The 27,942-nt window shown below is 45.7% G+C and overlaps 1 protein-coding gene across 8 annotated transcripts in view; it reads left to right on the top strand.

Moving 5' to 3' along the window:
- The window catches only part of BEND7 (BEN domain containing 7), an 80,736-nt gene that overhangs the window by 8,187 nt on the left and 44,607 nt on the right, over window positions 1-27,942 (top strand). For 6 of the 8 annotated variants that reach the window (XM_064479520.1, XM_064479519.1, XM_064479523.1 and 3 more), the window contains 3 exons: window positions 15,915-16,214; window positions 18,930-19,052; window positions 22,513-22,778. In XM_064479520.1, the coding sequence (XP_064335590.1) occupies window positions 15,915-16,214; window positions 18,930-19,052; window positions 22,513-22,778 (689 nt within the window). Of the gene's footprint in view, window positions 1-3,394; window positions 3,548-15,914; window positions 16,215-18,929; window positions 19,053-22,512; window positions 22,779-27,942 lie in introns of those variants that run through there. The other 2 variants (XM_064479524.1, XM_064479526.1) reach the window with 2 other exon arrangements.

Below are 27,942 nucleotides of genomic sequence, written 5' to 3'. Positions count from 1 at the left end.
AGAGACGACCGACTTTGTTGCCCAGTGTGGGAGCTTTTGCTGTTGGGCCTGCCTCGTGCTTTCATGCATCATCACGAGTTAGTATCACAACTGCACCGTGAGGTAGGTGTCACGTCCCTTCTACAAAAGGGAAGCTGAGCTCAGAGATGACAGTGACTGGCCCAAGGTTACACAGGAATTAGCCGTTGACCACGCTTGCCAATTGGGTCCCAGCTGGGGACTCTTTCCATGACGTCACAGCTGCCTGTCCTGCCTCTCCCGTCCCGCCCACACGGGCTGATCCTAGTATGCCTAGCATCCCCTGCCCTGCTCAGAGGCTCAGCTGCCTCCTCAAGGATCCTAGGATCGAGTTGAAATCCCTTAACTGAGTCTTAAGTATCCACAGTCTGACCCTAATCTGGGTCTCCATCTTCAACCTTGATGTAACTCACCTCCCTTGAACCAACTGGCGTCCTCCGCTCCCAGCAAAGTAGGACTTCCAGGCGAGAAAGGGGTAGAAGGAAAGGGGTGGCTGAGAGCTTCGACGTGGGGAAACCCAGCACCCTTTGGGAAGAAAGAACTAAGGTTCCTTTAACATCTACGAAGATTAGCTGAGATTTGAATCTCAGGTTAACAGTTCAGCACCCCTTGAACAAAACTCTTGAGGGTTTTCTTTTAAGAAAAATTTTGTTTTGTTTTTTGGGGGGCAGGTAATGAGGTTTATTTATTTATTATTATTATTTATTTAACGGAGGTACTGGGGGGTCGAACCCATGACTTCATGCATGCTAAGCATGTGCTCTACCACTGAGCTTTACCTTCCCCCCTTTTTTGGAGGGGGTAGGTAATTAGGTTTTTATTTATTTATTTAATTTTTAGAGGAGGTACTGGGGATTGAACCTAGGACCTTGGGCATACTGAGCATGCTTTCTATCACTTGAGCTATCCCCTCCCCCCTTTGACGGTTTTCTTTATCTTACATAATAAAATACTGATGTTGGTCCCAAATCCCTCATCAGGTTCCCCCAGAGTATGGCAGAAGTCCTATATGGTGCAACACTTTTTCAAACTAGAAAACACTGGATTCTTATTTTTATCCCCTTCTCCCTTCTCCTCCGAATTAGAAGTTATTTTTTCTTCAGGACACCTCGGCGCTAAGTAGTAACACCACTCTTCTGTGCACTCACCACGGACTGCCTGTGTGACTCAGTTTTGCACATGCCTTTCCTGTGCTCCATGCCACCCTGAACGCTCCCTGCAGGGAACTGTGGTTTTGTAGTTGCACCATCGCTCGTGTGAATTGGAGGATCACAGAGCAAGTGGGACCTGGATTCTGGTTTGAATCCTTTAGACCAGTTGGCACAGCATTTTGTTCCCACTAGATACCCAAATTACAGGTACTCAAGTCTGCGTTATCTAATTGCGTGAATATACCAGATACTGTCGTGTAGGACTCCGAAGTTCTTTAAAATTTACCACTGTCTTGAGATTTTAGAGACATTTAGTAAGCCAATCGAAAACACGCCTGATTTAACCAAAGAGGCTTTTATATTGTACGCCACTAGCGTAGAAATTGGGGATTTCTGATGTTGATTGGTGAGAGACAACTTGAAACCTATTTTTTCCCCCTCGAATCTTGAAAAGACCAAAAAGGAGAGGAGCTCGCATATGAAAACAACAACGTGTTGAAAACCAAAACTGAAAAATAACGTATGTTCTGCTGGCTCCGTGTTCTGCTGTCATCTTGGCACAACTTTATATAGGGGCTGAAGATAGCCCTGCCCTGTTCATAAACCCATGTTTAGAACCCACTGTTTAGTTCTCAGGCTGCGTATACAGCAAGTTTTTCTACCTGGATTTAAGAAAATCCGTGCATTAGACGGCAGCAGACCTTGGTGAATGTCCTGTTTGGGAGGGATCCTGCCCCCCAACCTTTTCTTTTTCTCATAAAAGCTCAGTGTGGGTCAGCAACTGCTCTGTGAGTGAAATGCATGATAGGTTGTGAGAGTTTGCTTTTCCTGCACCAGTCATGAGCATATTACTAAAAAAAAGAAAGAAAGAAAAAATTAATCTCCATGAGGAACAGAATTTAAGGAGATGTATTAACCAGCTAGCCTCCCTGGTTCCCATGGGAATATGGATTTTTCCTTTTGGAGGAAAGGAATATGGCTGTCCGTAAGGTGAAAGAAAGACTTGGGAACAGTGTGTCTCGCCTCTCAAAGTTAAAAATAGACCCAGGACCTTTGCACAGCAAGTGCGGTGTTCTTAAAAGTAACAGATTGTTGGAGAGACTGCTACCTGGGAAGGAATGTTACAGCAGTAACAGGTTGCCAGCACCTGCAGTATTTATGCAGAGGGTTGCCCCTCCTGTGGTCTCGGGCTCTCAGGCTGGGACTCAGATGACAGATAAGACGAGGCATGAACTGCCAGCTGCCTGCTTCAGGCTTATTCCTGACACTGCCCTTCCCACCTCCTGGGCTGCAGCCACACCAGACCACTTCCTATTCCTGCAACGGGCCCCACTTCCTCTCTCTAACTCCTTGCCCCCGCCCCCGTGACTGCACTACCTCCTTCTCTGCTTGCAGCCCACACCTGCACCATCTCCCTCCTCTTGGCTTGGCTCCCTCTTGGCCCTAAAGACTCCAAGTTGATGTAACTTCCTCCAGGCAGTCTTCTCTGATTCCCTCTCCCCTCTCCTTGCACAGCATCTCCACCAAAGCAAAGGTACTGCCAGTTTATGTCTGTCTCTGTCCTCCTAACGACCATCTCTGTGTCCCCACCACCCAGCGCCATGCTGGTTATATCACAAACACCAGAGGATGCTTGGTGAGTGAGAGAGGAGCCCGATTTCAAATTAAAAATAAAGTAGTAAGATCAGCCACTTGAAGCTTCACCATTCACCTCTTTTACCTCGAAGCTCCCATCCTGGCTCCATGAAGTGGAAGTCCATTCATCCTTCTTAGTGGCTACCTGGACCTCACATCAGGAATGAAATGCACCAACACTGACAATGGAACATTTATGCTTCATTATGAATTTTTTTTCTTTCGTATTAGGTTAATGGTGGTCCCCCTTTCAAAGTTTAACTCAGGAATGGGAAGCCATAGTGTGTATCCCAGCCCCCGCCCCCAGGGCCTCGAAGACAGCGCTGCATGATGTAAAGCCGCCCCTGGAATATTGCACTCCCGTGGCCCTGGCATCTGCTCTGTTGGTCTCTGCCTAGAATTACCTCTCCCAGCTGCCTTGTCTCTAAGATCCTCTGTTGACCCCTTGAGTCTCAGCTTGAATTCCTGCAGGGCAAGACTTTGAGCTTCCTGTGTTTTCAGTACACAATACTTGGCACCAAGTAGACTCTCGAGCACTAATTTTGAATAAATGAATGAATGCCACGTTAAGACATGTTAAAATGTAATTTGCCACCAGTTATCAGCTGATCCCAGTGGGACAGTTTGTTAAGCTGAGACGGTTTCCTTGGGCAGGACTGTCCTGTGTGTTGAAGGAGGTCTGGATCTCACCCTCTGACTGTTGGCGACATAAATATACACAAAGGTCAGGAGCGTCTCCCCAGGTATCGTGATAGTCAGAAACGCCCTCGGCACTTGTGAGCTAGAGTGTGGTCCTTAGCAGGGCAGGGGCGTGGGGTCCTTCAGGTTTGAGCAGAGGGAAACTATTGCATTGTTGTAGACTGGGTGCCTTCTCCTCGCTGTTCTCTCTCAGGTGCCCGGGTGAAGGGGTAACACATGACAGAGGCTGTGATGGACCAATTCAGCTGCATCACCATCCAGGGAAGAGATAGAGGGGCACATGCCATTCATGGTCAGGTTACTGTGCCTCCTTTCTGTACAAAGGACAGCTTAGTAAATGCATATTTGATCATATATTTTAAAACCATTAAGAAGTATAGACAGATTTTCTTTCAACATTCCAGACAATCAGTGTCCTTGTAAATAAGAATCCATAAAATTGTTTTCTTCATACTGCATTTTTTTCAAGCATGTACAAATATACTGTGTTATTTGAATTCCACGGGTTTTACAAGGGTTCTTTTTTTCAACTTGGAAATCAAATTTTATATCTGAAAGGTTAATGGAGAAAACTAATTATGCTATCTGGTAACCAAATGTGTGATGAGACATTTGTCTCTGTAATTAACAGCAAGGAACTTTTATAGTTTCATAAAATTGGATGCTGCATAGACTAATGCTGTGAGCATTTGTTTGGACGAGGTGTCCAAAACAGAGATGTTTATGGATGATATAAAGTTGAACTGAAATGTAATGCAGGTGTCTCCCAGAATTTCTCATTGTTGAAATGGAAGTCAGAAGATTAATAACTTGACTTTGTCATGATAAAATAAGTAATGTGTTCTTGGAACAGTGGGACGGTGCATAAGTTACTCAGTAATTCCAAGAATTTATTCTGTTCCAGGAATAATATCCTGAACAATTTATTTTGACAGAAAAAGTTGATGCAACATAATAGCCCTACGAAGTTGCTTGTATGGCTAATGGAATTATATCTCAAATATGACTTTACACCTACACATAAAACGTAAAGAACTCCACAAAAACGCAAGGCGAAGGTGCAACTTAAAAGAAAGCAGCCGAGGCAAAAGTAAAGGTTCTTCTGTTACCATTAACTCACTCTCCCCACACATATATAATTTTTTCAATTACTAGCGTGACTTTAATGGGCACCTTAATAAGCATCGTGTGAAATACGGTGGAGAAGGAGCTGCTGCGGGAGTGTCAGCTCTCACCTCCTCCGAGTCTGCGTCCCCACCTGACTGCCCCCGCGGAGATGCCTGGTCCAGACCCAGCCCATCCTCCTCGGTCTCCGTGGGTCACTTTGGGCAGCTCAGCCTTTGAGAAATAGGGGGAACCCCTCCCTGCCTGTCGTCTCTGATAAACTGGGAAGATGCTGAGGAAGAGATGTGTTCCTCGGGGGGAGCTTTTGCAAGAAGGCGTGATTGAACAGAGGCCCCGGTGCTGCCCCACCCCCCAACCCTCCCCGAAACGAGAACGTTCGTCGCAGATGGTGGTTTACGCCTTGTACATCAGTAGTACATTTGGGTTTTGTTTTCTTTTTTTCCTCCAGCTTTCCTCACTGGTAGCTTCCTGGCATATCTGATCCTAGAATTAGCCCACTCCTTTTGGTATAGGTTTGTATCCATTTGGTAGGGCTTTACTGAGTAGCCATTAGTGCCAGGCTAGGACATGGACCACCCACTAGGTGTGATAGGAGAAATCATGGATTCTGGGAACAGAGAACCAGGGGGGCCTCCCCTGGGGGGTGAAGGGATTTTACCCTTCAGAAGAGGATGTTTAAGTAGAGAAGGACCCAAAAGATAAATGTGGGGCTGGAGTGACGGCCAGAAGAGAGCCCACCAGGAGAAGTGAGGACCTCCCTTAGAGCTGAAGCTGGGGACCCTCTGGCCGTCTAGTACGATCACTAATGGATTCGAATTTAATTGTCCTGATGTGAGGCCTGGGCACTGGTATGTTTTAAAAGTTGTCCAGCTGATTCTCATGTGCAGTCAGAGCTGAGAGCCACCGTCTAGAACAAGAGCCAGGCAGGAGAAGCCGGCCAGGGAGGCCCAGCGCCCAGGGCCCCAGTGCAAGGGCCAGGCTCCACCCGCAGGTGGCCAGCCAAGGCAGGTCACGTAACTAGGTCTGTGTTTCTGAAAGATCAGCCTGGCTACAGGTTGGACTCTGGACCGGAGGTGAGCAGCCCTGAAGGCTTTTGGCTGTAGCCCCGTCAGTGGTGGTGGGAAGCAAGGTGGGGAGAAGGTTGGGGAAGGATTCAGGAGTGAATCCAGAAGTTACGATGAGCCAGGACTTGAGAGGGAGGGGAAGGGAGCTGAGGCCCAGGTTTCCAGCTTGGACAGCTGGGTGGGTGCTGTTTACTAAGGCTTGGGGATAGTTGTCATAAAATACATTTTTGGACGTGATTTTAAGGTTGCTTTTGAGATATCCAAGTGGGGCTGGCCAGTGGGCAGTTGTGGGTCTGGAGCCCCAAAGTGGGATCAGGGCCGGGGGCCCTCACATCAGGGGGTTGCTGGAGCCAGCAGAGAGGCTGGGGGAATCCAGGAAGTGGGTGGAGAGGGAGCAGACCGCCCAGGCCAGGGTCCTAGGAAACGTCAACATTTAAGGCAGTGGCCATGTGACCTGTAAGTGGGTCGTGAAATCAGTTTAGCAGATTGTCACCAACACTAACTACCCCAATAACAACAGTGATGATAATAAAAGAAATAGGATAAAACAGAAAATGATCAGAGTGTCCGGTGTGAGGGAAGGGTGAATTCATGAAACTTTGGTCAGAAAAGTTGGGAAGCTGCTGATTTTTGCTGTGGTTGCCCCACCCCCAGAGATTTCCCACCGGCCTCGCTCAGGGAAGGCTGCACTGCCAGTCTGTGGGGGCATCTGGGCCCCAAGTTATCAGGGTTCCTTGAGATCCTTGGAAGAGAAAGGCGCTGTGACTGTGATCTGTTTTTCATCATCATTAATATTGTTAACATTGAAGATGAGATTGTACAACAGCACATGTATTTAACTTGGAATATTTTTTAAAATTTTAAATGGTCAAAGACATATAAAATCGCCAGTCTTAATCTTGGTCGTTCTTAACCGAGCCGTGGTGTAGTTAAGTAAATTAACGTCTCTAGTAGGAGGGGCAGTGTTCACTTCTCGTAGAGTTTTCTATACAGTAGCACAGAGGATCCACATTTCAAAATATATTCAAAAGGACTGTCTCCTTCCAGACAGTAAATTGTGAATGTTTTATCCCTCATTCAATGGAAGGAAGATTATTTGGAAGCAGCTCTGGGTCTACAGCCGTTTTATATTTTTCCCGTGTGTGCTGTCAGCCTTTAAAGACTTCAGCTGTACGTTTCACAAAAGCAGGAACACAAATAAATTCTTACACTGCTCTCTGCAAGTTTTTAACACTTGGCTTTGTAGAACTACCAGGATTCACGTGAACCATGTTTTGAATTTAAAGGGGCATATCTGAGCCCTATTCCTCTTAGTTTGAAACAGCACAGCTAAATTGGAATCCGTGAAGAGAGTTTGTTACAAAGATTCCATTGTTTCCACCACATGTATTAACGTAAGCAGGTGGTTAAGGTGCTAGCTAGTTCAAACAGCACCCAGAGCGTGTCATAGCAGCATCCTGGACACCACACGGCACGACTGTTTTGGGAATGGGGTCTTTTCTGCCATTCGGCTAAGTTAGTTCCTTGAGCCTTTTAGCAGAGCGGTGAAGCTCAGGGACCTTGGATCGTGGCGGCCCTCTCGTTTCTAAACCCCAAGTCTCTGTTTTCTCCTGGATAAAATGTATTCATCAATATCCACACCTCTCAGCTTGTAACCAGGATAAGTGTAGGCAGAGTGCTTGCCAGAGGGCCTGGGATGTATGTAGTAAGTGCCCCAGAAATGGAAAATTCAGCACTTTTCACCCCAAGTACCTCCAGTTTCCTTTAAAAAATACATGGCTTGTAATGAGCATCAAGAGAAAGTAATCTTATGTCAGTACCCTAGCGGCTTGTAAAATACACCCCCCCCAACTCCTTGCTTGCTTGTCGTTGGCTGTTGTCCCTCACCACCTGGTTCCCGATCCTGCTCAACTTTGTCTTTCTTGGGTGACTTAGAGAAGATTTTTTTTTTTTAATGTCCAAAGCTGCCGCTACCAGTCACCTTATACCCAGCTTTACAATCCCACGGGAAGAAAACTGAACATAATTCTTCCAGATTATTTTTTTATTATGAAAAAGCAATACATATTCATTTCAAAACCATTTTTTCAAGTTAAAATTTATAAAGTTGAAAACAGGGCGTAAAGTAAAAAAATCCACCCCAGTCACTCTCTCTAGCAATCACCACTGGTAACAATAGAGTACGTGTAAAAAAAAATCCATGTGCGTGTGTGGGTGTGTGGTGTGTTACAGAAAGGAAAATGGAATAATGCTGTGTAGTGCGTTGTAACTTTTTTTGCTTAACCAAATCTCCATTGATTCCACACAGGTTGAGTGCCTAGTTTAAGGCAGGCAGTTAGGCCCTGATTATCGAGTAGTGAAGGAAAGAATCGTGGTCTTGGCTGCCATGGAGTTTATAGTTTATCCTGGACTTACTTCCAAATGACTATATAAAGGTCCATTTCATTCTTTACAGACATGTAAAGATTGACTGTAGTCTCATTGTACTGATACGCCATAGCTCACTTATCTAATGCTCACTGATTGACGTTTGGATTGTTCCCAATGTCTCACTAGTAAAATGTTGCTACAGTGAATGTCCCTGTTTGTGTGTTATGGGTGGGATGTGTGTCTGAACGTTTCTGTAGGAGACATGCCTGCAAATGGACTTTCCGAATTTCCTCCAAAACAGCGAAAGAGTGACCATAACCTACAACTTCACCAGAAACGGGCTTTTATGAATCGCTAGTCCTTGCCAAGTAACAGACAAAGAATTTCACATTGTTTAGTTTTCATTACATTAGTAATAAGGGAGATGAAGAGATTTTTAGCTGTGTATTTCTCCTGTGAATTACACGTGCATGTCCCGAGCCCATTAACTTCATTGACTTGGAAGAGACGTCTCCCTGGTCCTTGGGGCTTTAACTCTTTGGCTTGATTGTTCGTGAACGTTACTTGAAGTGGTGGCTTCTGACCTGCTAACTGAGTGGTGGCTGGAGTTACACTCCGCGTCTGATGAAGGAACATTCGACTGGGCGGCCATGTTATATTTACTATAAAATAAAAGTTGTCCGTGTTATAGGAACACCCGGGGGAGACATAAGGAGATAAACTCTCCACGTTGGATGGGTAGTTCTAGTTGTATCATGTCACCCTCTTCACTGACGTCCCGTCATCCTCAGGGGAAGGTAAATACATCAGGGTCCTTGTGTTTTCTGCTTCGCCCATTCAGTGTCCGTTCGGTCCAAGGAAGGCAGCTCAGTCACCGTTGCCCACTTTGTTTGTTCTCTGCCTTCAGTCAGTGTTCAGTGCAGTCCCCTCTTCTCTCCCTCAAAGTGCCCATGGAAATGCTGACCGTCTTTTACTGACCAGCTCATGTCTCACCGCCTTCAGGAAGCTGGTTATAATCCTCCCAGTTCAGAACGACCCCTTCCTCTCAATGCCTGAACCACCTGTAATTGATGCAGCATCCAGGGTGTTTCTTCTGCATCCACCCCCTTGGTTTAGTCTGTTCAGTCACACTAGCGATTACGTAGTGCGGGACGTTGACAAGCCACACCACCCTGTGGCTTCTGGGATGGTTCTGGGATGGGCCCAGTGCGGTTCCGCGGGCTGCATGGATCCGCTCGTCTCGGTGGGTGGGGAGCAGAGTACATTTGCATTTATTCTGGAAGATAAAACATGAAGACATCAAAGACAATTGTTGCTTAGTCCCCTTTTAGGACTTCGCCCCCAGGCTTCCAGGTGTTTTCCCCACTGTCTGTCGGGGTTCTTTGCGGGACACGTTTGAGAAGCAGCCTGACTGCCCATTTTGATTCATCTCCTGGTACTTCTCTGCTCCCTTGACCCTTCTTTCCCGTCTCAACCCCCTTCTGTCCTTTCTGCTTCGAAGGCCCGTTTTCCAGCGAGGGCCTGTGGCATTCCGTCTTGGGCCCTGCCCGGCTTTCCTTCCGTGGCCTTGAGGACGAAGCGCTCCAGCCTCCCGCCCCGGCTGCGGCCGTGGGGAGATGCCCGCCCCTGGTTCGGGGCGAGGCCCTGTGCGTCCGTCTGTGTCCATTGCTAGGCTGCGAGCTCCTGGCCGGGAGGGGCTGTTACGTCTCTTCTCTTTTCCTCTCTTCGGTCCCACGGTGTCTCGTATTGAGCAGTAGTACAGTAAATACTACTGAACGGATGAGGGAACCTGATACCATCCAAACAGATTTGAAAGGGACCTCACTGTCCTTTAAATGAAAATGCCACAGGGGCTTTGGGCTGCTTGCTTATGTTCCCCTGTAGCCTTCAGTTGAGCGGGGTCCTCCGACGTGTGGCCGCCCACGTGGGGTTAACTCCGCCCAGTGGAGACGCTTGAATCCGCCAGTTCAGGGCTTCTCCAGCCACGGCTTTGCCTCCTACCTTCCCGGTGGCAGTTAGGCTCTATTGTGCGGCGCCCCTGGGGCTCCCGAACGGACTCCAGGGCCTGTTTCAGGATTGCAGGTTCTGGCACATTCTCTTCAGTAGAGCTCGGCTCCTCTTTATTTGTATGTAGGGGGGGTGGGGGTGCTGGGTTCCACTTTAGATTGCATTGGAGGAAAGGGCTCACTTGGCAACCATCACTGTGGTCTAAGAAACTAATGCTTTTCAGACCATTTTTGCTGAGAGAGAGTCCCAGTCTTGCATGTCCCTTGTACACATGGCTGTTGTCCCTGGGGACAGCCAGTTGGGACCTTGATAGCATCTCCAAATGAGTACGGGCTTGGAGTGAGGGTGCCAACCTCAGGTCTGCTCAGAGCACAGAGTCTGCTGCAGGGCTTCTGCTCTTGGACTCACTTGTTGAGAGCTGTGAAGAGAGTGCAGGGTCAACCTGGTGAACCCTGCACCCCTTTTCCTGTCCTTTCTCTCATGGCTGTCACTCGACGGGCCGTGGTTCAGTCTCTCTGCAGCAAGGCTGCGTGCCGGCTCCCGCTAGTGTGTGAGAGATCCTGGTCATCTCAGTATTTCTCATGCCTAAACTCAACCTTTTTTCTGTTTATTTTAACATATCATTGCCTGAAAAGGGCAAGGAGTTTTCAAGCTTTTTTTTTTTTTTTTTTTTGAGTATATTCACAGTGACATGCCACCGTCACCACTGTTTGCAGAACTCTTTCAGCATCCCCAGCGGAAAAGCATCCTGACTGTCACTTCCTCCGCACGTTTTCTCAGATGCTTCTCCTCTGTTTCTCGTACTCGGGACCTGGAAGGGTCAGCTCTTTAGAGCATGATGTTGCCCAGCCTCCTGCCTGGAAGCTACAGTTTGAGTCCACGTTTTCCTTGTTAGTAAAGAACAGTGTCCGTCGAAACCCGTGGTGCATTTGAGGACGGCTAAGCCACTCGACAGCCATTTCTTCCTCCACAAAACAATCCAGCTTCTCTGCCCTTCCCTCGTTCCTTTCAGCTTTTTTCGTTTACTTTTTTCATGATCTCAAGTTTCTCGGCAGCCTCTTTAAAACAGGGCAGAACTGGACATGACACTACCATGTCCATACTAAGAGTAGCAGAGGACTGTCCCTCGGGGCTCTAAGTGTCTGTCAGTCCTGCTGTCGGAGTGGCAGCCTGGGGGTGGACCTGACAGTGGATCAGGGGGCAGAAAGAGCTGGGGACACGCGGTTCTGACTGCAGTGACTGCTGTGTGCCCCGGGGACAGGGAGTCCGGGAGAAGAGGCGGACTCACTTTACCAGCTTGGAAACGAATGAGGTCAGGGCTCTTTTAATGGTGAGCTGAGGGTTTTGAGCTCTCTGCATGTTAGAGTAATAGGAAATCTGATATCTCCATATAAGATGTCCTTGCATTGTTAGTGAACCCCGGGGGCTGGCTGAGTCCAGGGGGCCAGCTACTACTGGTAGTAATGGTGGCCGCTGCTACTACCAGAATCGTTCAGGAGAACCGCTTCTTCGTCAACTTGATATAACTGCAGCTGCGTTCCCAAATGTCTTTATTTGTATGTGTTTGTATGTTATTTTCTCTGTTAAAATTAGGCTCATTGTACCCCTCTTCCCTGCAACCTTCTAATTCTTTGACTGGCATTAGCATGCATTCAGTCACCCAAGCGGGAAACCTTGGAGTTACCCTTAATTGATTCTCTTTAGCAGCCCTACCCCCATCCCTGCATCCAGTGACTCACCAAGTCTGTTTGGTGAAACTTCCTCACTCTCTCTCTCTCCATCTTCTCTCTCCATTCCTGTCCCCCAAATCCTGGTACAGACTGTCACAGCCATTCCTATAGCCTTTATCAATAACTGGCTAGCTGATTTCCCCTCCCCACACCACTCTCACCATAGTTCTGCCAGATTTCTTTGTCTAAAGGGTAGATCTGATTATTTATCATTCTTATATTAAAGGAGATAATGAATTTTAAATTACCCGGAGTAATAACCTAGTATCTCCAGTGCGACATCATTCTTCCTTAACCTGGCACGTAAGGAGGACCCGACTATACGTTTCAACTTCATCACCTGCCCCTCCTCTTTATGAGTCATAAACTGCCAGCATGCAGACTGCCTTTCAGGAAGGATGGAAGGTGGTACAGCTGGTGGCATCAACTCAAACAACAGTGAGCTTCTGCCTGGGGCAGGAAGAGTGATGTTTGGGGGAGCCACCCTTCCCCGCCCCAAGGAAATGGGAGATGAATAACTTTCATGCAGGGAGCTGGAGGGCCATCTGCTAGCTGGAGTTCCGGGGTCACACAATTAAAAGACGTGTACGGGCAGCAGGCTGGGGAAAACAGGACCCTTTTTCAGAATAACCAACCAATAAAAAAGGGATTTGGGTAAAAGACGTTGAGAGATTTGGCAGGGTGGGGTGGGAGTGTGGGGGGACTTTCAGTTTGTACCAGATGATCTTTGTAGCTCTGGAGCCTAGGAGATGCTTGGTAAGTGTGTCTTGAATAATTTATTTCTGGTGACTTTCTCTCCATCCTATTAATATATTGTTTGTTTATAACCTTAGTGTCATCTGTAACTTTACTGGACGGCATTCTGGTTTTGCTAAGACATGTCTTTCATTTACTTAAGAAAGGTGTATGGGAGCGTCTACTATATATACGTCAACACAAGTTAATTTTTAGGGCAGAGAGATGGTAACTGATCCTTGTGAGTCTTTGTGAAAAGAGGGGATCAGAGGTGACACCTCAGTACCCTGGGTTTGGGCATTACCGCCTTTTTTCTCTTACTAACCCAAACCCTGAATAATCCTGTTCTGCCTCGCTCATCTTTCTCTCCGGGCCAAGTTAAAGGAGATCCTGCATGATGACTTCAGTGTTGCAGGACTCTGTAGGGATCATATAAATTCTCATGTGAAGGAGAGTGGTTTCACAGAGTTGAAATCCAGCCTGCATTCTTTGTAGACCTTGTCCAAGGAGTACAGTTACTAAGCACTCGAAACGTTTTCATTTAAGGTTGTTTTACCTATAAGGCAGCCACGTGGCAGGGATCCGTGTTAGTAAGATTTCTTTTTCTTAAGATCCAGCCCCTTGGGGTTACCGCGAGCAAAGGCATAGTTCATTTGGGAAAGGAGTCGGGGAAGTGCACGGGTTTCCTCACAGAATCATTGTCTTAGAGCCTCTTTTTCCTGCACCAGGAGCCATTGACTCATTAGAACTGGACAGACAAATAGAGGTCAACTAATGCAAATGGTCAAAGTCTCAATCTCTTAATACTTCCTGCCCCCCGCCAAACACTTTTTTTTTTTTTTTTGAATCAGAGAACTTAGGCTTCACTGTGACAGTCAGAATAAGCCCACTCTTTCTAACAAGGACACACGTGACCTTCAGAGGCATTTGGTGCCCGGTGAACATCCTGGTAACGAGAAAACCTGCAGCCCTCCTAGACAGCTCTGCGTCTCCCTGGGCTTGTGCTGAGCAAGGTCAGGTTCAGCATTCATTTTACAGTTCAGGAAGCTGAAGTTGGAGCCTAGCAGGTGGCTTGACTCATATCAAGTAGCAAGTCAGTGCAGTTGGGAAGCGAGTCCAGGTCCCGGGAGCCCTAGCCCCAGCCTGCCCGCAGACCCACCCCAGCGCCCAGGGTCTGAGCCTCTGTGATCGGCACCCACTCCATCCCAGTGTATCCTGATTGCTCAGCCTCTTCTGTCGTCCCCACTTTTAGTCGTTAGGTCTCACGCCTGACCCTTCGCTCCATCTGTCCCGAATGTGCGAGGGAACGCTTCCCCCATCTCTGCAGGGCCCGCGTTGCCCATGTGTGGGATCTGGTTCCAGGACCTCTTCCCCTAGGTGGTACGGCCAGGGCTGCTCCCGACCTCTTTGGCTAAAGGAAGGATAATTCAGTGGCCCCAGAGACCACCCCTACGCCTCCCCTGACCTCTGGGGATGCCCAGCCTGCCTCCTCTAAGAAGCTCCCCCACGTCTCCCTCCCCTTGACCCCTGCGGTTGTCTCTACTCGCTGTCCTTTCGGATGCCCTGAGTCAGACAGACGGCAAGTGCTCTCCCGAGTGAAGTCAGTCCACTCTGCTGTCCCTCACAGCCCCCTGGCTCTTCCTCCTTGGTCCCGGGTCCTGATCTGTTATCCTTGCTTGTTTTTAGTTTTGATTTTGGAAGAAATGTCTCTGAACGCCACAGGAGCGCCCACAGCCAAAATCCCGCTTTGTGCTTGCACCCCTGTCCTCGACTTAGGATCCTGTCTTCCACGTGGAAAAGTCTGCAGGAGTCACATTGTAGGTGCAGTCTGGTCATCTGCAGACATGCAAGTTCTAGGACCGTGGCGCTCGGGTCATGACAAAGCAGATTTGCTTGTAGAAAGTTCCAGGATCTGCATGACTTTTTACCCCACTGAAGACAGCACTTTATCATAGAATTCAATCTCCGGAGCAGAGGTGGAACCTGTGAGAAGAGAGTATCCCTTTTGTTGTGACGTGTCAGGGTTCGTGTGGAGAGTAAGCTGGCACTGGCTCAAGAACGAGGCAGCAAGCCTGCCTCCGCCTGGCTCGGCTGCGCAGCTCTCGCCAGGGAGCCAGGACCGGGGGAGTGGCAGCCACCAACCAGTGCCAGCTGAGATCAGTGTGCTGCAGCCTTGGATGCATGTGCGACTTCCCTGATCTGGAAGATCAAGGCTAAAAACCCTGTAGGAAAGAAGCTTCTCCTTTGCCCAGACTGTGCTGTGAAGCCAGCCGGGGAAGGATATGTTTGGATGCGGAAACTAACACCAGCCACAATGGCTTATAGATTTGTCTTTCAGAATTCCTCCGGGACCTCTTCCAGACACACCCTGTTCCCCAGACATTTTGAGAAAGTTGTAAATTTTGCTGGCTCCGCATTACTTAAGTTGTGCTTGGTCATTCATTCTCATAAACTCTGGAACATGATTTACGATTTGATATTGTCTTTTTCACAGGTGTTGGAAGTAGAGTTTTATTACAAATTAAAATATTTCTCCTCTCAACCATATGCCCACGCAGAGCAGTATTGCACATTTGGAAATTGTGTTATTTCTGTGTTTGCTCATGTTAAATATTAAAGACTATTTTTGTTGTCATTTTAAAAATTGAAGGTACTTATTTCAAGACAGTATATAAAAGTTCCCTTATATTCAGTAATGTATTCATATATTAATTGGCTGAATATCTACCTTGACCACGCAAAATCCTTACACTCATGGTGTGGTTACCAGTGCTACAGAGAAATCTGGCTAATAACGATGCCGAATACATTAAAACATAATTGTATTAAATGTGCTAGATTTATCTGCAAGAGCTGTGTTTTTCCTAAAAGATCCTTTCTGTGGGCCTTTTCCTTTTCTCTTGGTGAAATTTCAAACGTTTTTAGTTGAGTGACTGTATGAGTGTGTATACACGCCCTAGCGTTAGACTTTTATTTTAATACCCAGATTAGAGGGGGAAAAAAATCTACTTTTCTTAATCTTTGTGAAGATACTGGCTGATGACAATTTAAGAAGATAGTATGTTTGAAATAGCTTCTTATAGACCTCAGCATCCTCCAATACTCTTATTTATAGAAAATATTTTATGTCTGCATAATTTTGAAGTCATCTTTAGGTGATATTTAAGTACCCCCCAGTGCAGTACAGATACCTTGGTTCAAAAACAAAATAATCCCCTGAGGGAAGAGGAATCTTAAAAGAGAAGCTTGCATCTGGAATCAGTAATCATTTCCATTTCCAAAGAAGGGGTGGCAGTTTTGGTTTTTTTTTTTTTTTTGGTAGTGGATTATTTTTTTCTCTCGCTAATTTACAGTGATATCTCTGGCCCTGTTTCCATTAGGAGATGAAAGCATGGAAATTAAAAAACAAATTACAGGAATGAGAAGATTACTGAATGACAGCACTGGGAGGACGTATCAGCGTGTGGGCAAGGAGGGGGAGAAGCTGAAAGAAGAACCCCAGGATTTGGGTTCAGTCTGGCCCCCGCGCCTGAACTCCGCCGAGGCCCCGCAGAGCCTCCACCCGCCTTCCCGTGGTGCCTGGAATGAGTTACCGCCCCAGAGCGGGCACTTCTCAGGGCAGTATGGCACCCGCTCTAGAACCTTCCAGAGCCAGCCCCACGCTGCAGGGAGCGCCAACGGTACGGTCATCAGACGAGCGGAGGGCTTTCAGAGGCGGTGGTCTGGATGCATTTTATTTCTGAATAGTCAGTATGTTCCTTGAGTTCAATGTATTAAGCTCTCCCTTCATCACTTGCCTTAGCTGAGTTGTATTAAAAGACATAAAGGAATAAAGGACAAAGTTGACAAGTATTAAAAAAAAACAGGATTGAGAAGCAGCAAAGACTGGGGGTTCTCCATTAGATGTGATAGTTTCTTTGTAGAGATTTTAGCCCTTTAAGATGCTAAAGCCATCATTTGCCAATATATGGGTATTATTGTCACAAAAGACTGAACATTAGGGCAGAAAGAGCTTCCCTCTGTCATTAAAAGACAGCTTCCTGGTCATGCGGTGTATTATTAATACATCCCCTCGTACTAATGCCTAGTCCTGGCGCTTTCTTCATTATCTGAGGAGTCAGCGGGAGGACTGATAACTCAGCCCCCAAGTGGCACCTTCACTTTGGCCTCCCATTCAAGCTACTGAACCAGATGATCCATATTTTATAACTGGCTTTACTCGGGTTGCAAATTATTCCTTTAAAGTAAAATTTCCTTAATTTAAATTCCTAATTTTAGGGTGAAAAATCAAACGGCAATTTTTTTTTTTTCCAAAACGTAAGGAAAAACTCAGTGACTTCTCCATTCACATTAATTTTCCCTCCAGTGACATGGGATGTTACTTGTTCTAGAAATTAATGTTCAGATGTGCAGATCTGTGGTTTTCACAAAGAGAACAAGAAGAAAGCAAGAATGCATCTTTGGTGTCCTTGAAAAGTTAAGGATTTGTTTTTTCCTATTCACTGTCCTTCAAGAAAAAGAGAACTGTTGTGATTTTATTTTTTTTAAACCAGAGTTTGCAGTAACCAGTTCAGAAGGATGAAGAGCCCTCCTGAGCCACTGCTGATGAGACAGGGAGGGACCCCAAGAGATGCATGGTGTCTTCTCTTTCTCTTAATATTACATAAGCCAGTATCAGATTCAACGCTGGCGTGCGTCCAGGTTAGAAGGAGATGGCTCTTTAAAGGCTCCTCCATAAAAATAAAAAGGCAGTTCTCTTTAAAATTAGAAAATGATTTATAGCAAGCTGAAAAGGGTTGGTTTTGTCCTCTAAAAATGATGAAGATAGACTGAGAATAGTGACTAGGAATATTCTGTAAGGCCCTCCTAGCTCTCCTGTGGTGGAAGAAATAATGAGAGAAATAAAATGCCCTTAGGCCTGTCTGAAGTTAGTAAGCCCCACATCAGAAAGTGTTGGGTGAACAATGTTCTGTCTTCCAGGGCACAGCAAGCTTGGTGGATGTACTTTGGAAAATGTGATTAACGGTAAAAGTTGCAAGCCTAAATTCCTCCATATTCATTGAAAAATAGATCTCTTTGTGTTGATTGCTCACGTATTTTCAAAAGAGATGCGTTATATTGAACTGTGACAACTTTGGTATCTGTCTCATTGGAATTATTTGCAGTTTTAAAGTTGTGACATCTCAGTTTGCTGCAACTTTGAATGTAAATAATTGTGCTGCTCCAAACATTAAGTTATCTTTAAGTATTTCATGGTTTTGCTGTGTTCAGTCTTTTGATAGTGTCCACAAATAATGCACATTGCAGGATTTAAATTGTATTTAATGTGTAGTAAAAGATACCATTGGACTTAAAGTGTAGAATTGAATACTTCTTCCATCTTTGAAAAACCTAGGTGATAGCAGTCTCCTTGTCCTGGTCCACTTTAAGGTAGTAGGGCTGGGTACCAAGGCTAGAGAGAGCTGCACTGAGTGACTTTCCATTGTCCCATTTTATTCCAAGGATGATAGGGAGATGTTTATTTACACATAAGGGAAACAGGATAGGATAGTTTTATTATGGAAAAGATGTATTAAACAGTGAGAAAGAGACTAAAGTGAAACTGAAGAAATGGTAATGGGAAAAAGACAGAGGATCTCCTTTATTAAGCTGGAGAAAATCCAACACACCCGCGCCCTCCAACCTCTTAAGTTCAAGTGTATCCTCCCAGACCCCCCTGCCTCCTCCGCTTTTCCCCACTGAAGCACATCACACCCAGAGAGTGCTCTTTTTCTTTTTTTTTGGTTGGAGGGTAATTAGGTTTGTTTATTTCTTAATGGAGGGACTGGGGATTGAACCCAGGACCTTATGCATGCTAAGCTCTACCACTGAGCTATACCCCACCCCCCAGAGAGTGTTCTGAAAGTTTAATATATTAACACTTCTTAATTTTTGGAATAACACAATTAATGCTAAAACTATTATTTTAATAATTAGACACATTTCATTCTTAATATAAACTCTTAGGACGTAAGCAGCCACCAGTTTTGAGGTTTTGGGGAGTTTTTTTGGCAAGGCTGTTCTCAGAGCTATTTTCTGTGCAGAGTAGCGTGAGTGTGGTTTTTGTGAATTGTGACGTTATCTGAGATGAACTGGCGGATGGAGGGAGGCCTGCCGTGATGGCGAAGCGTGTGCGTGCGGGAACAGCACGGCCCTTACGACGGAGACCCCGGATAATTAGATCAAGTCAGCCCCAAAATTCAGGTTGTGAAAATTACTGGGTAGCTTTTCCTTGGGCACAGGTTTCACAATAACTGCACAGGCTTCAGAATCCCATCCAGACACCCTCCCCCTTGTTTTTCCCCTCTTACCTTCACTGTTGCCTGGCGTCCGTCATTCTTTTCTTTCATGCTTAGGAGAACTTCCAGCCATGAATCCGTCAGTGGGGCCGAGCTGCTGCACTTGTAACTGCCAGTCGACGTTGCAGGCCATTCTCCAGGAGCTCAAGACCATGCGCAAGTTAATGCAGATCCAGGCAGGTATGGAGGTCAGCCCTCTGGCTTTTCATGCGCGTGTGACGTGTTCACTTGGGCTGTTGGGCTTGGACTCCTCACTGCATCCCACCTGGCTGTCTCGCTGTGCTTTCTCAAGTGTCCATTTCTCAGCCTTTCCTGCCTCCTGTCTTCCCTTTAGCAAGTCAGACACATGTTTTGCCGCTGATACTGCTAAGTACTTTCGAGCACGTTCTCCATGTATTTCACCCCGATCTGCTGGTACTTAAGGGTTAAACTCATGAAGCTAACTAAATTCGGAGAGAGTGATACCCCAAGGTGGGCAGAGTTCTTCAGCTCATTTTCCTAATGTGAGTCAACACAGGGGTTCATGTCAGGGAGCAAGGGGAGAATGACTTCTCTTCCCTCCCGAGGTGCTGGGTTTGGGGGGCTGCGTGCATCTCAACACCCCCCGCCTCCTGCACAAGATCCCCCTGGGCTTTGCATGACAGCAGGGAAGCCCCACATTTCTGGATGCACAGAGGATCCCTTTGGAAGCTTGGGCTCTGCTGGTGGAGATTCCAGAGCATCAGCTGATAAGAAACGCTCGTCTTGGGCTCTGCTTGTGGCTTTTCTCCCCAACATTCAAGACAGAGGAGTTCAGAGACACCTCATGTTTTGTCTTTTTGTTTACATGATGCTTTTTTGGTTCTCACTCCTGTTAGACAAGTTGAAGAGCAGTGAACTTGCAGTTTGGGGTCAGAGTCCCAGTTTCTCCTCTCCTAGCTTGTGTGACTTCTCTGAAACTCAGATTTCTCACTTGTAACTGGAGTATTAATATCTAACTCACAGGGCTGTTTAGAAATAGAATGAGATAGTAGATGGAAATGAACTGTGTAAAGCATGATCCGAGCCTAAGCCTGTTTCATTACTGTTGTTGCAAAGACCTGGAGCATTCCATGGAGGTCTGGAAGTCTAGGTCCTTATTCAAGTAGCTCTGTGTTCTAGCCCCCACAGTTAGTGGGGGGAAAGACAGAACTTTTTTTTGTCACAGGCACAGAAAATAATAAATCTTTTTTTTTTTTAGCCTTCCCACCCTTCAGGGAAGGCTGGTCCTTGAGCAGGAAAACAGCACAGTCGTATCTGACTGGCACCCCACCCCCGCCCCGCTGTAAAGGTGTTCAGAAAGGGCACCGTGTGGAAGTCGTGCTCAGTGCCATTTAGTGGATTCTAGTAAAATGTCAATATTCAGTGATGTGGTTTGATGTAAAAAACTTAAAACACATCAGTCACCCAAGATCACATGAAAGTAAAGTGGGCAAAGGGCTTTCTGAAAAGCAACATCTAATTTTATGTGCCAGATTTGGTCTTATCCCAAGGGAAAAAAAAAATAAACATTTTGGTCAGACTGGTAAGCGTTTAACTCACCTTGTTCCGCCAGGATAATCTGTGTGCTTATTAACCTGGCAAAGGTTAACATCTCCTAAATGAGGAGCCCGGAAAGAAAGGTTACTTCATTATGTACAGATTCTTTCCTCAGAGGGAGAATTTGTTAGCACTTAAGAAAATATGCCTATGAAATGTAATGATCTGTTTTGTTACTTAAGCTCCTTACTACTGAAATGGCAAACTACAAATTGCAACCATTTAAATCCCTGACTGAAGCCGTTTTAGAATCTATTAAGTAAATGCCACCATGTCACCCTGTTTTCTTTTCTGGACCTTTGCAGATTAGGGCGGTAAATGACTCCAAAGCTGTAGGATAAACTGAATAAATTACTCTTCTTTAATTTTCTTAAACTTAAGAATTTGTGTTGAGTGGGGAGATTTACCTAAGGTTTACTGCCTATAAATCGTAGGTTTGACTCCTGTTTAGAAAGTTTCATCTTGACTTTAGGGAGGAGGCAGGGAATAAGATCAAGCAATGAGATTTGGATGCAAGAGACAATGGCTCTGCCTGGACTTGCAGAAGGAGGGGGAGAACTCCGAAACCCCTGCGTTCTTTATGCTAAAACGTTTTCTCTTTTAATTTTGAAAAGTGAGGCTTGGAGAGGCTTGAGTCCTAGACTGTTGATAATTGCTTCCGTAGGACATCTGACTTCGGGGATGGTGACCTAGCCTCGGGTAGAACAGAGAAAAGTTCCAGTCTGGCTTGTAAGAATCACTCGAGGAGCTTTTGAAAAAAAAAATTCCCAGTGCCCAGACATCACCCTTGGAAATTCCAATTCAAATTAGTCTGGGGTGAGGCTGAGGCACTGGCTTCTTTTTTTCTTTTTTTTTAGCTCCAGGGTGATTCTAATGTGTAGCCAAGGTGGAGAACCAGGGAGCTAGGCTAATTCCTGCACAGGTGGTCAAAGAGCCTAGCAGTGCTCATTTGCAGCGCAAGGGGTTTGTTCCTAATATTTATGAATGTCTGTCCAGTCCAGAGAGACAGATACCAAGTTCAAAGTATCAATATTCTTTATTTGCAGCCTGACAGGCAGTGACCCGTACTCTGTGCATGTAAAGAGCTTGTATTTAGTGGCGTGTTTCTGTAGAAGAGCACCTGTGTCCTGCGGTCATGTTTAGTAAGCCGTATCAACATATGAAGCTTTAAGTAATAATGCCGTATTTTCCCATTAAACTTTCCATCAGAGGATTTTTAAATGGTTAACAAACATTCCTTCTCAAAGGGCACCTGTGAAAACTATAATTACCGGCCCCGGTTTCCTCAGGCGCACAGTCAGTATTAGCACTCAGTCCTTGATCGGTGCTCTTTGTCTTTGGAACTCACACCGTTTCTGCATCTTACTGATTGGCTTCCCTTGTACAGAATTACAGTCTCCCTACTCTTCAGCTACAGAAGCCTGAGGTCTGGGGAAAGCAGCCTGGTGGGCATCCCGCGGCGTGCGGAGCCGGTTGGTGTGCGGACGGTGTGGGTTTGCGCGGCAGCAGTCACTGGGCTGTAACTGACCGGCAGGCTCGGCCCTCGTGCTCACTGGCGCAGGCATCCCCATCATTCCCGAATGAGTCTTTTGAGCCACCTTGCCCACATAATCGTCCTTGTGCCGTCTCTGTCAGCTTGGGCACCTGTAGATTGCTGGTTACTGCTCAGTGTAACCTCAGGTGACAGCTGGAATATTCCTGCGGTTGCCAGGAAGCATGGATGTCTACACCTCGGTTTAAGTCCCAGAGTTCCCAGTCACTTAAAAATGTCATACGATGCGTAAAATCACGCTTCAGTGTTTTCTCGTAGCTCCTAACCCTTCCCTCCCGTTGACCCCAGCGGTGGCAGTGCAGTGTGAGTATTCGCCAGCCTTTGGAGCAGAGTTTTCTCTTGGGTTTTCCTGCCTGTCGAGCTTTAAGGTGCTCGAGCTGGTATTTGGTAACCGGCAGGTCCAGCGCAAGGTTGATTTTGGTGTGCCTCGCTGTTTCAGCCTCAGTTTTTGGAGCAAGTAGACAGACAGGTGATACGTTTTCCTAAGTTAGACACAAGTGCCTGTACCGTATTTTTGTTTGTTGTTCACAGTTGGAACCCAAAACCGACAACAACCCCCAATTTCCCTTATCTGCTCCCAGCGAACTGCTGTCTCACGCAAGAGAAATAAAAAGAAAAAAGTGGCCCCCAAGACCGCTGAACCTCTCACTGTGAAACAGAAGCCCGGTGTGTTAGAATCCGAGAAGAAGACGGCAGTGGCCCCCGAGAATCCCAGTCTCCCCGCAACCGAGCACACGCCCTCCGGGGAGAACCACATCCTAGGGTTCGGCATCATTGTCGAATCACCTTCCTCCGATGTAAGTCAATATTTTCTGGCTACTTGTGCTAATGTCGTGTAATTGTCAAGAACTGTACAGGATTAATACACTTTGCCCTTAACTCGTTCTGCCCAAGAAGACCAGAGAAACTTACAGAATACATGTGGGAAAGGGGAAAGGAAAACTATTCTGAATTTCTTTGCCCAGAATTTCTCTCCTGAAAATCTTAAGCCTTATTTACTTAAATGTGTTTCCATGCTTTATCTCTGAAAAAAAGAAGGGTAATGGAGTAAAGATGCTGCTCACTAATTCCGTTAACGTTTTTAATTTTGAAGTGGCCGTTTTCAGTTTCCTCTGTGTAAAGAGCTAAAAGAACATAATTAAGTCCTTGGGCATAAATGAACAGAACCCTCCGGATAAGGTCTCACCTTTCTAGAAACACAAACTAATAATAAAAAAGAGGCAGTGGTGCTAATTCTGCTTTATAGATGCACGCTACACTGCTAATTCGGCTGCAGTGCCATGCCATTTAGTCTGTGTAATGATAGGTTAACACTCTGCAAAGGTTTTTCTATTTTAATATCACAGCCAGAAGGTCGTTGCAGCCCAAGATGTTGGATGACGCCTAAGACATCCATCTGACTTGCCATTTTATAGTCATGTGGCCATAAACTAACTCCTTCAGTCACGTGCTGTACTTGCAACAGCACACTCTACGTACAGTATCTTGATCTAAGTACATGGATGCTGTGGGTCCCGGCTTGTGGGGAGAGCTCCTAAAATAAACAAGAATGAGTGATCTATTATTACCAGATTGCATAGGATAAGAATCCTGCTGAGAACTCCCACAGGCCTATATAGGATGGGAGTTGGGCCTTACCTCTTAAACTTTAAATAAGAAATAAATTACTATTTTAAAAAAGCATTTGTTCCCTTTCAAGTTGCTGAAGGACAATTTGCTGGCATGGGTCTTTAATAAAGGGAGGCGACAAATAATCATCTCGTGACTTTGTTAGGCTAGAAAATCACTGGGACTTCTATCCAGTCGTTGTTGTGAAGAGGTTTTTGTCTGTTTGTTTCATATCTATGAACACACGCACAATTGTTAAGAGGTTCTTCTAGATGGAAAACTTAGCTTTGAAAAATCACTGATGATGCTAGCAGGCTACCCTGGACCATCTGGCTCCTTTGACAATATCCTGTTGTTATCGCGACTAAGGCCCAGGTTTCAAAAGCCACGTCGATCACACATTTGGAAGCAGAGGTGAATGATTCCACAGCATGAAGTGCATTCAGTCTGAAGCAGTTTACATAATACTTTTACCTTTTTTCTTGAATTTTTTAGGCTTTCTTTTCTGATCGGCATAAATATATCAGGAACAATCATTAGTGTTGTGAAAATCATCTCCTAAATGAGTCGATCTAATGCTAATAACTGAACTGTCTCCTTTTTAATATTTAAGCTCTAAATGCACTGCAGAGGTAAATTGAGAAAGATCTGATAAAGGCCTGATGTGCATTAGTGAAACAGAATAGAATTTTTCTTGTCTTTACCAATATCGGTATTGTAATTTATATACAAAATTTTTTTTTGGTTTTTATTCATAATGATTTTTGTTAACAGGAGCTATTAAATTTAATAAAGCACATTCAGAATTGTCCATGGAAACTCATTTAGGTGCTGATTATCTTTGAAGGATAACTTGCTTCTATAAAGAAAAGCAAAAACCATATAGAGATGCTGTCTTTACAGCTGAAAGGCTGTAGGCCGTTTGAGTCATCTATTCGACAGGAACTGTAACTGCACTGGGGGACCATGCAGTCAGTCCCATCATTAGAAATTTTGGCCCCAGATAGTCTTGCTGGTATTAACAAGCCTGGCCTGTGCAGTCCCAGGGTCAGGGGGACTGACGCCCTTAAGTGTGGGACCATCGGTGCTAAGGTGTGTAAACTTAGGTGCCCTTGTAGTCTTTTATTATTTCTTAGCCGTGAGCCTTTTAAACTTCGGTGGAAGTCCAGAGGAGAAAATAGAAAATATATAATAACCTTATAGGAACTATTCTATAAAACAGATTGGAGAAAATGTAATATAATTGGATTATATATAAGTAGATGGGAATTGTTTCTGAAGATGGGCTCTGAAAAGTACCTGGTGTTGGGAAAATTAAGTCCAAGGTTGTAGGGTTGAGCAGGTGGCCCAGTGTGGCTAGAGCATCCGTGTGGCTGCCCTGATGGCAGATGATGAGGTAAAGGCGGGATGTTTTCACCCAGACGGTGAAAGCCCGAATGTGTCCTCCCTAGGCCCTTGGCCCTTTGGTCTAGTGGGCGCTGCGGAGCTTTTGCAAGTTTTCTGTAGAGGAATCGTCATACCCGAGTTTAGAATGGAATCTGGAGCAGCACTGTGGATGATTGACAGGTGTAGAGATGGTACTAGAGGCAGAGAGACCAGGAGGAAGATAATTCCAGCCAACCAGGCAAGACATTGGGAGGCTCTGTTCAGGAGCAGTGAGCCTGAAAAGACAGAGAAATGAGAGGCATCCAGCAGGTTCCCACCCAGAGGACTTGGTGACTCAGGAGAAAATAATTCCCACATTTCTCTTGGGAAACTAGGCCGGTTACTAGATGGTACAGACTTCCTTCACGGAGACAGGGAAGGCAAGAGCAGAAGCAGGCCTTCAGTTCTGGGTGAGCAAGGTGAGATCTGGAAGCCATGAAAAAAGGACACATAAAAGCTGTACTTCATTGCTTTTTAAATGCAAAAAAAAATTACTGTACATGTTTTAAAGTTCACAATTTATTAAGTTATCTTTTCTCTGCTGTGACTTTTAGTGTCACCCAGAAACGAATTTGTCTGTGCACAAGCACAGACATCTGGGGCTGGAGATCAGAGCAGCTGGACCACAGGTCCAAGGATGGTTATCCCCACCCAAATGCGGAGAAACTGAGCCCTAGTCGAAACCAGCGTCAGCATCAGCATCTCAGAGTGCTGTAAACGCTGAATACCCTGGAACATACGGGAAAACCCTGCTGCAGTGCCTGGCACATAAAATGTGCTCAATAAATGGCAGAACACCTGCATTTGCATTAAGCGCAATATACAAACTAACCTTTCAAAGCTTGGGGTCTAGGACTTGGCTTTAATTAGAGCCCTCTCCTCGATTTAACCCCCAGTTTCTCATTCTTTCCTCGTGACTCCTCTCTGCACGCCCCTCCTTCTACAGTCCTTTTGAGAACTTAACTCTGCTGGTTTGTAGTTGTTCGTGTGATTTCCCTCTTTCCCCCGGCTTCTCAAGGGCAGGGACTACCTCACCATCGTCGTCATCATAATGATAATAATAATAATAACTGTATGCTACCCTTTGCTAAGTTTTTCATCAATTTCATCCTTCCTTTTGGCGATATCACTATTATCCTCACTGTGTAGCTCAGGAGACCGGGGCATAAAGGGCTTGATATCCTGCCCAGGCTCACACCACCAGAAAGGTGGAGCCGGTTCTCAAACCCAAGGGCTGAGAGTGCCCTTCCCCAGGGCGTGACGGACTCGGGTGCCAGCCCTCGCCCAGTTCGCCCAGTTCGCCCAGTAAGTGACCAGCACTCAGTAACTGCTCGTGAGATGATTGTACCACAAGGGAGAACTGAAAGGCTAGACCATGGCTGTTGATTCTGTGTACTGGGGAGTTTCTGAGGGAGAACTGCATGGTTAAGGGTGCAGCCCCTGGGGTCAGGATGCCAGGCTCGAAGCTCAGCTGTGTGACCCTGAGCAAATGCACCTGCCCCACCTCCCTCACCTTCCTCACCTCCCTGTTTTCTCTCCATGAAATGGGATAATAATAGTGCTGACTTCATAGTGTGGGCCCACTGGAAGAGTCCAGTGAAGTCATTTGGTAAAACACTTAGAATAGTACCTGGTGCATTTTAAGCACTCCGTAAATACTGCTTCTTTTTTAAACCTCAGCAGTCCTAGTTGAGTACCTTTATAGCAACAAATAGAAACATTTGTTAAGTAAACTTCTTTGAACATATATATGAGCAAATACACGTGAACTAATAGGGTTTCTCAAAAGAGAGTGGCCAGAAATATTTTTCTTCGGGGGCAGGATTATTTGACCCATTTTAAATTAGCACATTAAATAAAACTGAAACCTAAATTACAAGACGCAAAAGCAGAAACCCCAAACCAAATTTCAGATTTAAATGCAATTTTAGATTCTTTCTTCATGAGCTCATACCCTAGTACTCTGCTGGCACTCAGACAAAAGTCACCTGTGAATTTTTGAGTTACTGTTCTTTCCTACCTGGTTGGATTTATTGATCTGTGTTTTTCGGGGCAGATATAAATGGTTTAGGGTTATTTCCTTGTTTCTTCTTGTTCGGCTTGTTCTTTGGACTTGTTGAAACACTAACCAGCTTTTTAAAAATATTTTAAGTTTTTTAAAAATGTAGAAACCTTTTTTCTACTTCTTATAGTTACTATGAATTTTTTCCAGTAATCCTAAGTTACACAAAGGTTATCAGCAGATAAAGCTACAGACATCCATCAGCTTAAGATAATTTTGTGAATGCTTACGTCAGTCTTAAACAATGTAAAGTGTACTTGGTGCTTTCAACATAAACATAGCTTCTGAAGTTAGAGTCTGTTTTCTTAATTTCTTCTTAGCCCAACAAATAAAGTAATCCACTGGGAGCTGGTAAAGCAGATGAATCAAGCAAGCGATGTTTTACTTTATTCACTGACACACTGAAATTAAGGCAGGGTATGCTTCAGAGTTCAGGTTGTGGTGCACACTTCCTGGGTTCACATCCTTGCTTCACCACCTGTTAGCTGGATAATCGTAAAAGGAGTTACCTAATCTCGCTAGGCCTTAGTTTTTGCATCTGCAAGTTGAGGCTAATGGTAGTGGCCACTTCCTAGGATGATGAGGATGAAATTAGAAAACCCCTGCAGTGTGTGTTAGCCTAGGGCCTGGAATACAGTAAGTAGCAAATATGTGCTAATTACAGCGCCATTTTCCAGGGCTCCTAGTCCTTGCCCTTTAAGGACCCTGCGAGGAAAACACATCAGCAGTAAAGACAGCATAACAGGGGGGAAGCTCTGGCACAGGCAGACACAGTGGAGGAGCAGGGGCGGTGCTCTGCCTGGAGGGCGAAGGACAGGCTCTCAGAGGTGGAATCTTCTGCAAGGAGCAGTTTCAGTGGAGTTACA

The sequence above is a fragment of the Camelus dromedarius genome, chromosome 26 (genome assembly GCF_036321535.1).
Source record: "Camelus dromedarius isolate mCamDro1 chromosome 26, mCamDro1.pat, whole genome shotgun sequence".
Lineage (NCBI taxonomy): Eukaryota > Metazoa > Chordata > Mammalia > Artiodactyla > Camelidae > Camelus > Camelus dromedarius.
Note: the sequence above shows the minus strand (reverse complement) of the source record. Positions and strands in the feature narration are given on the sequence as shown.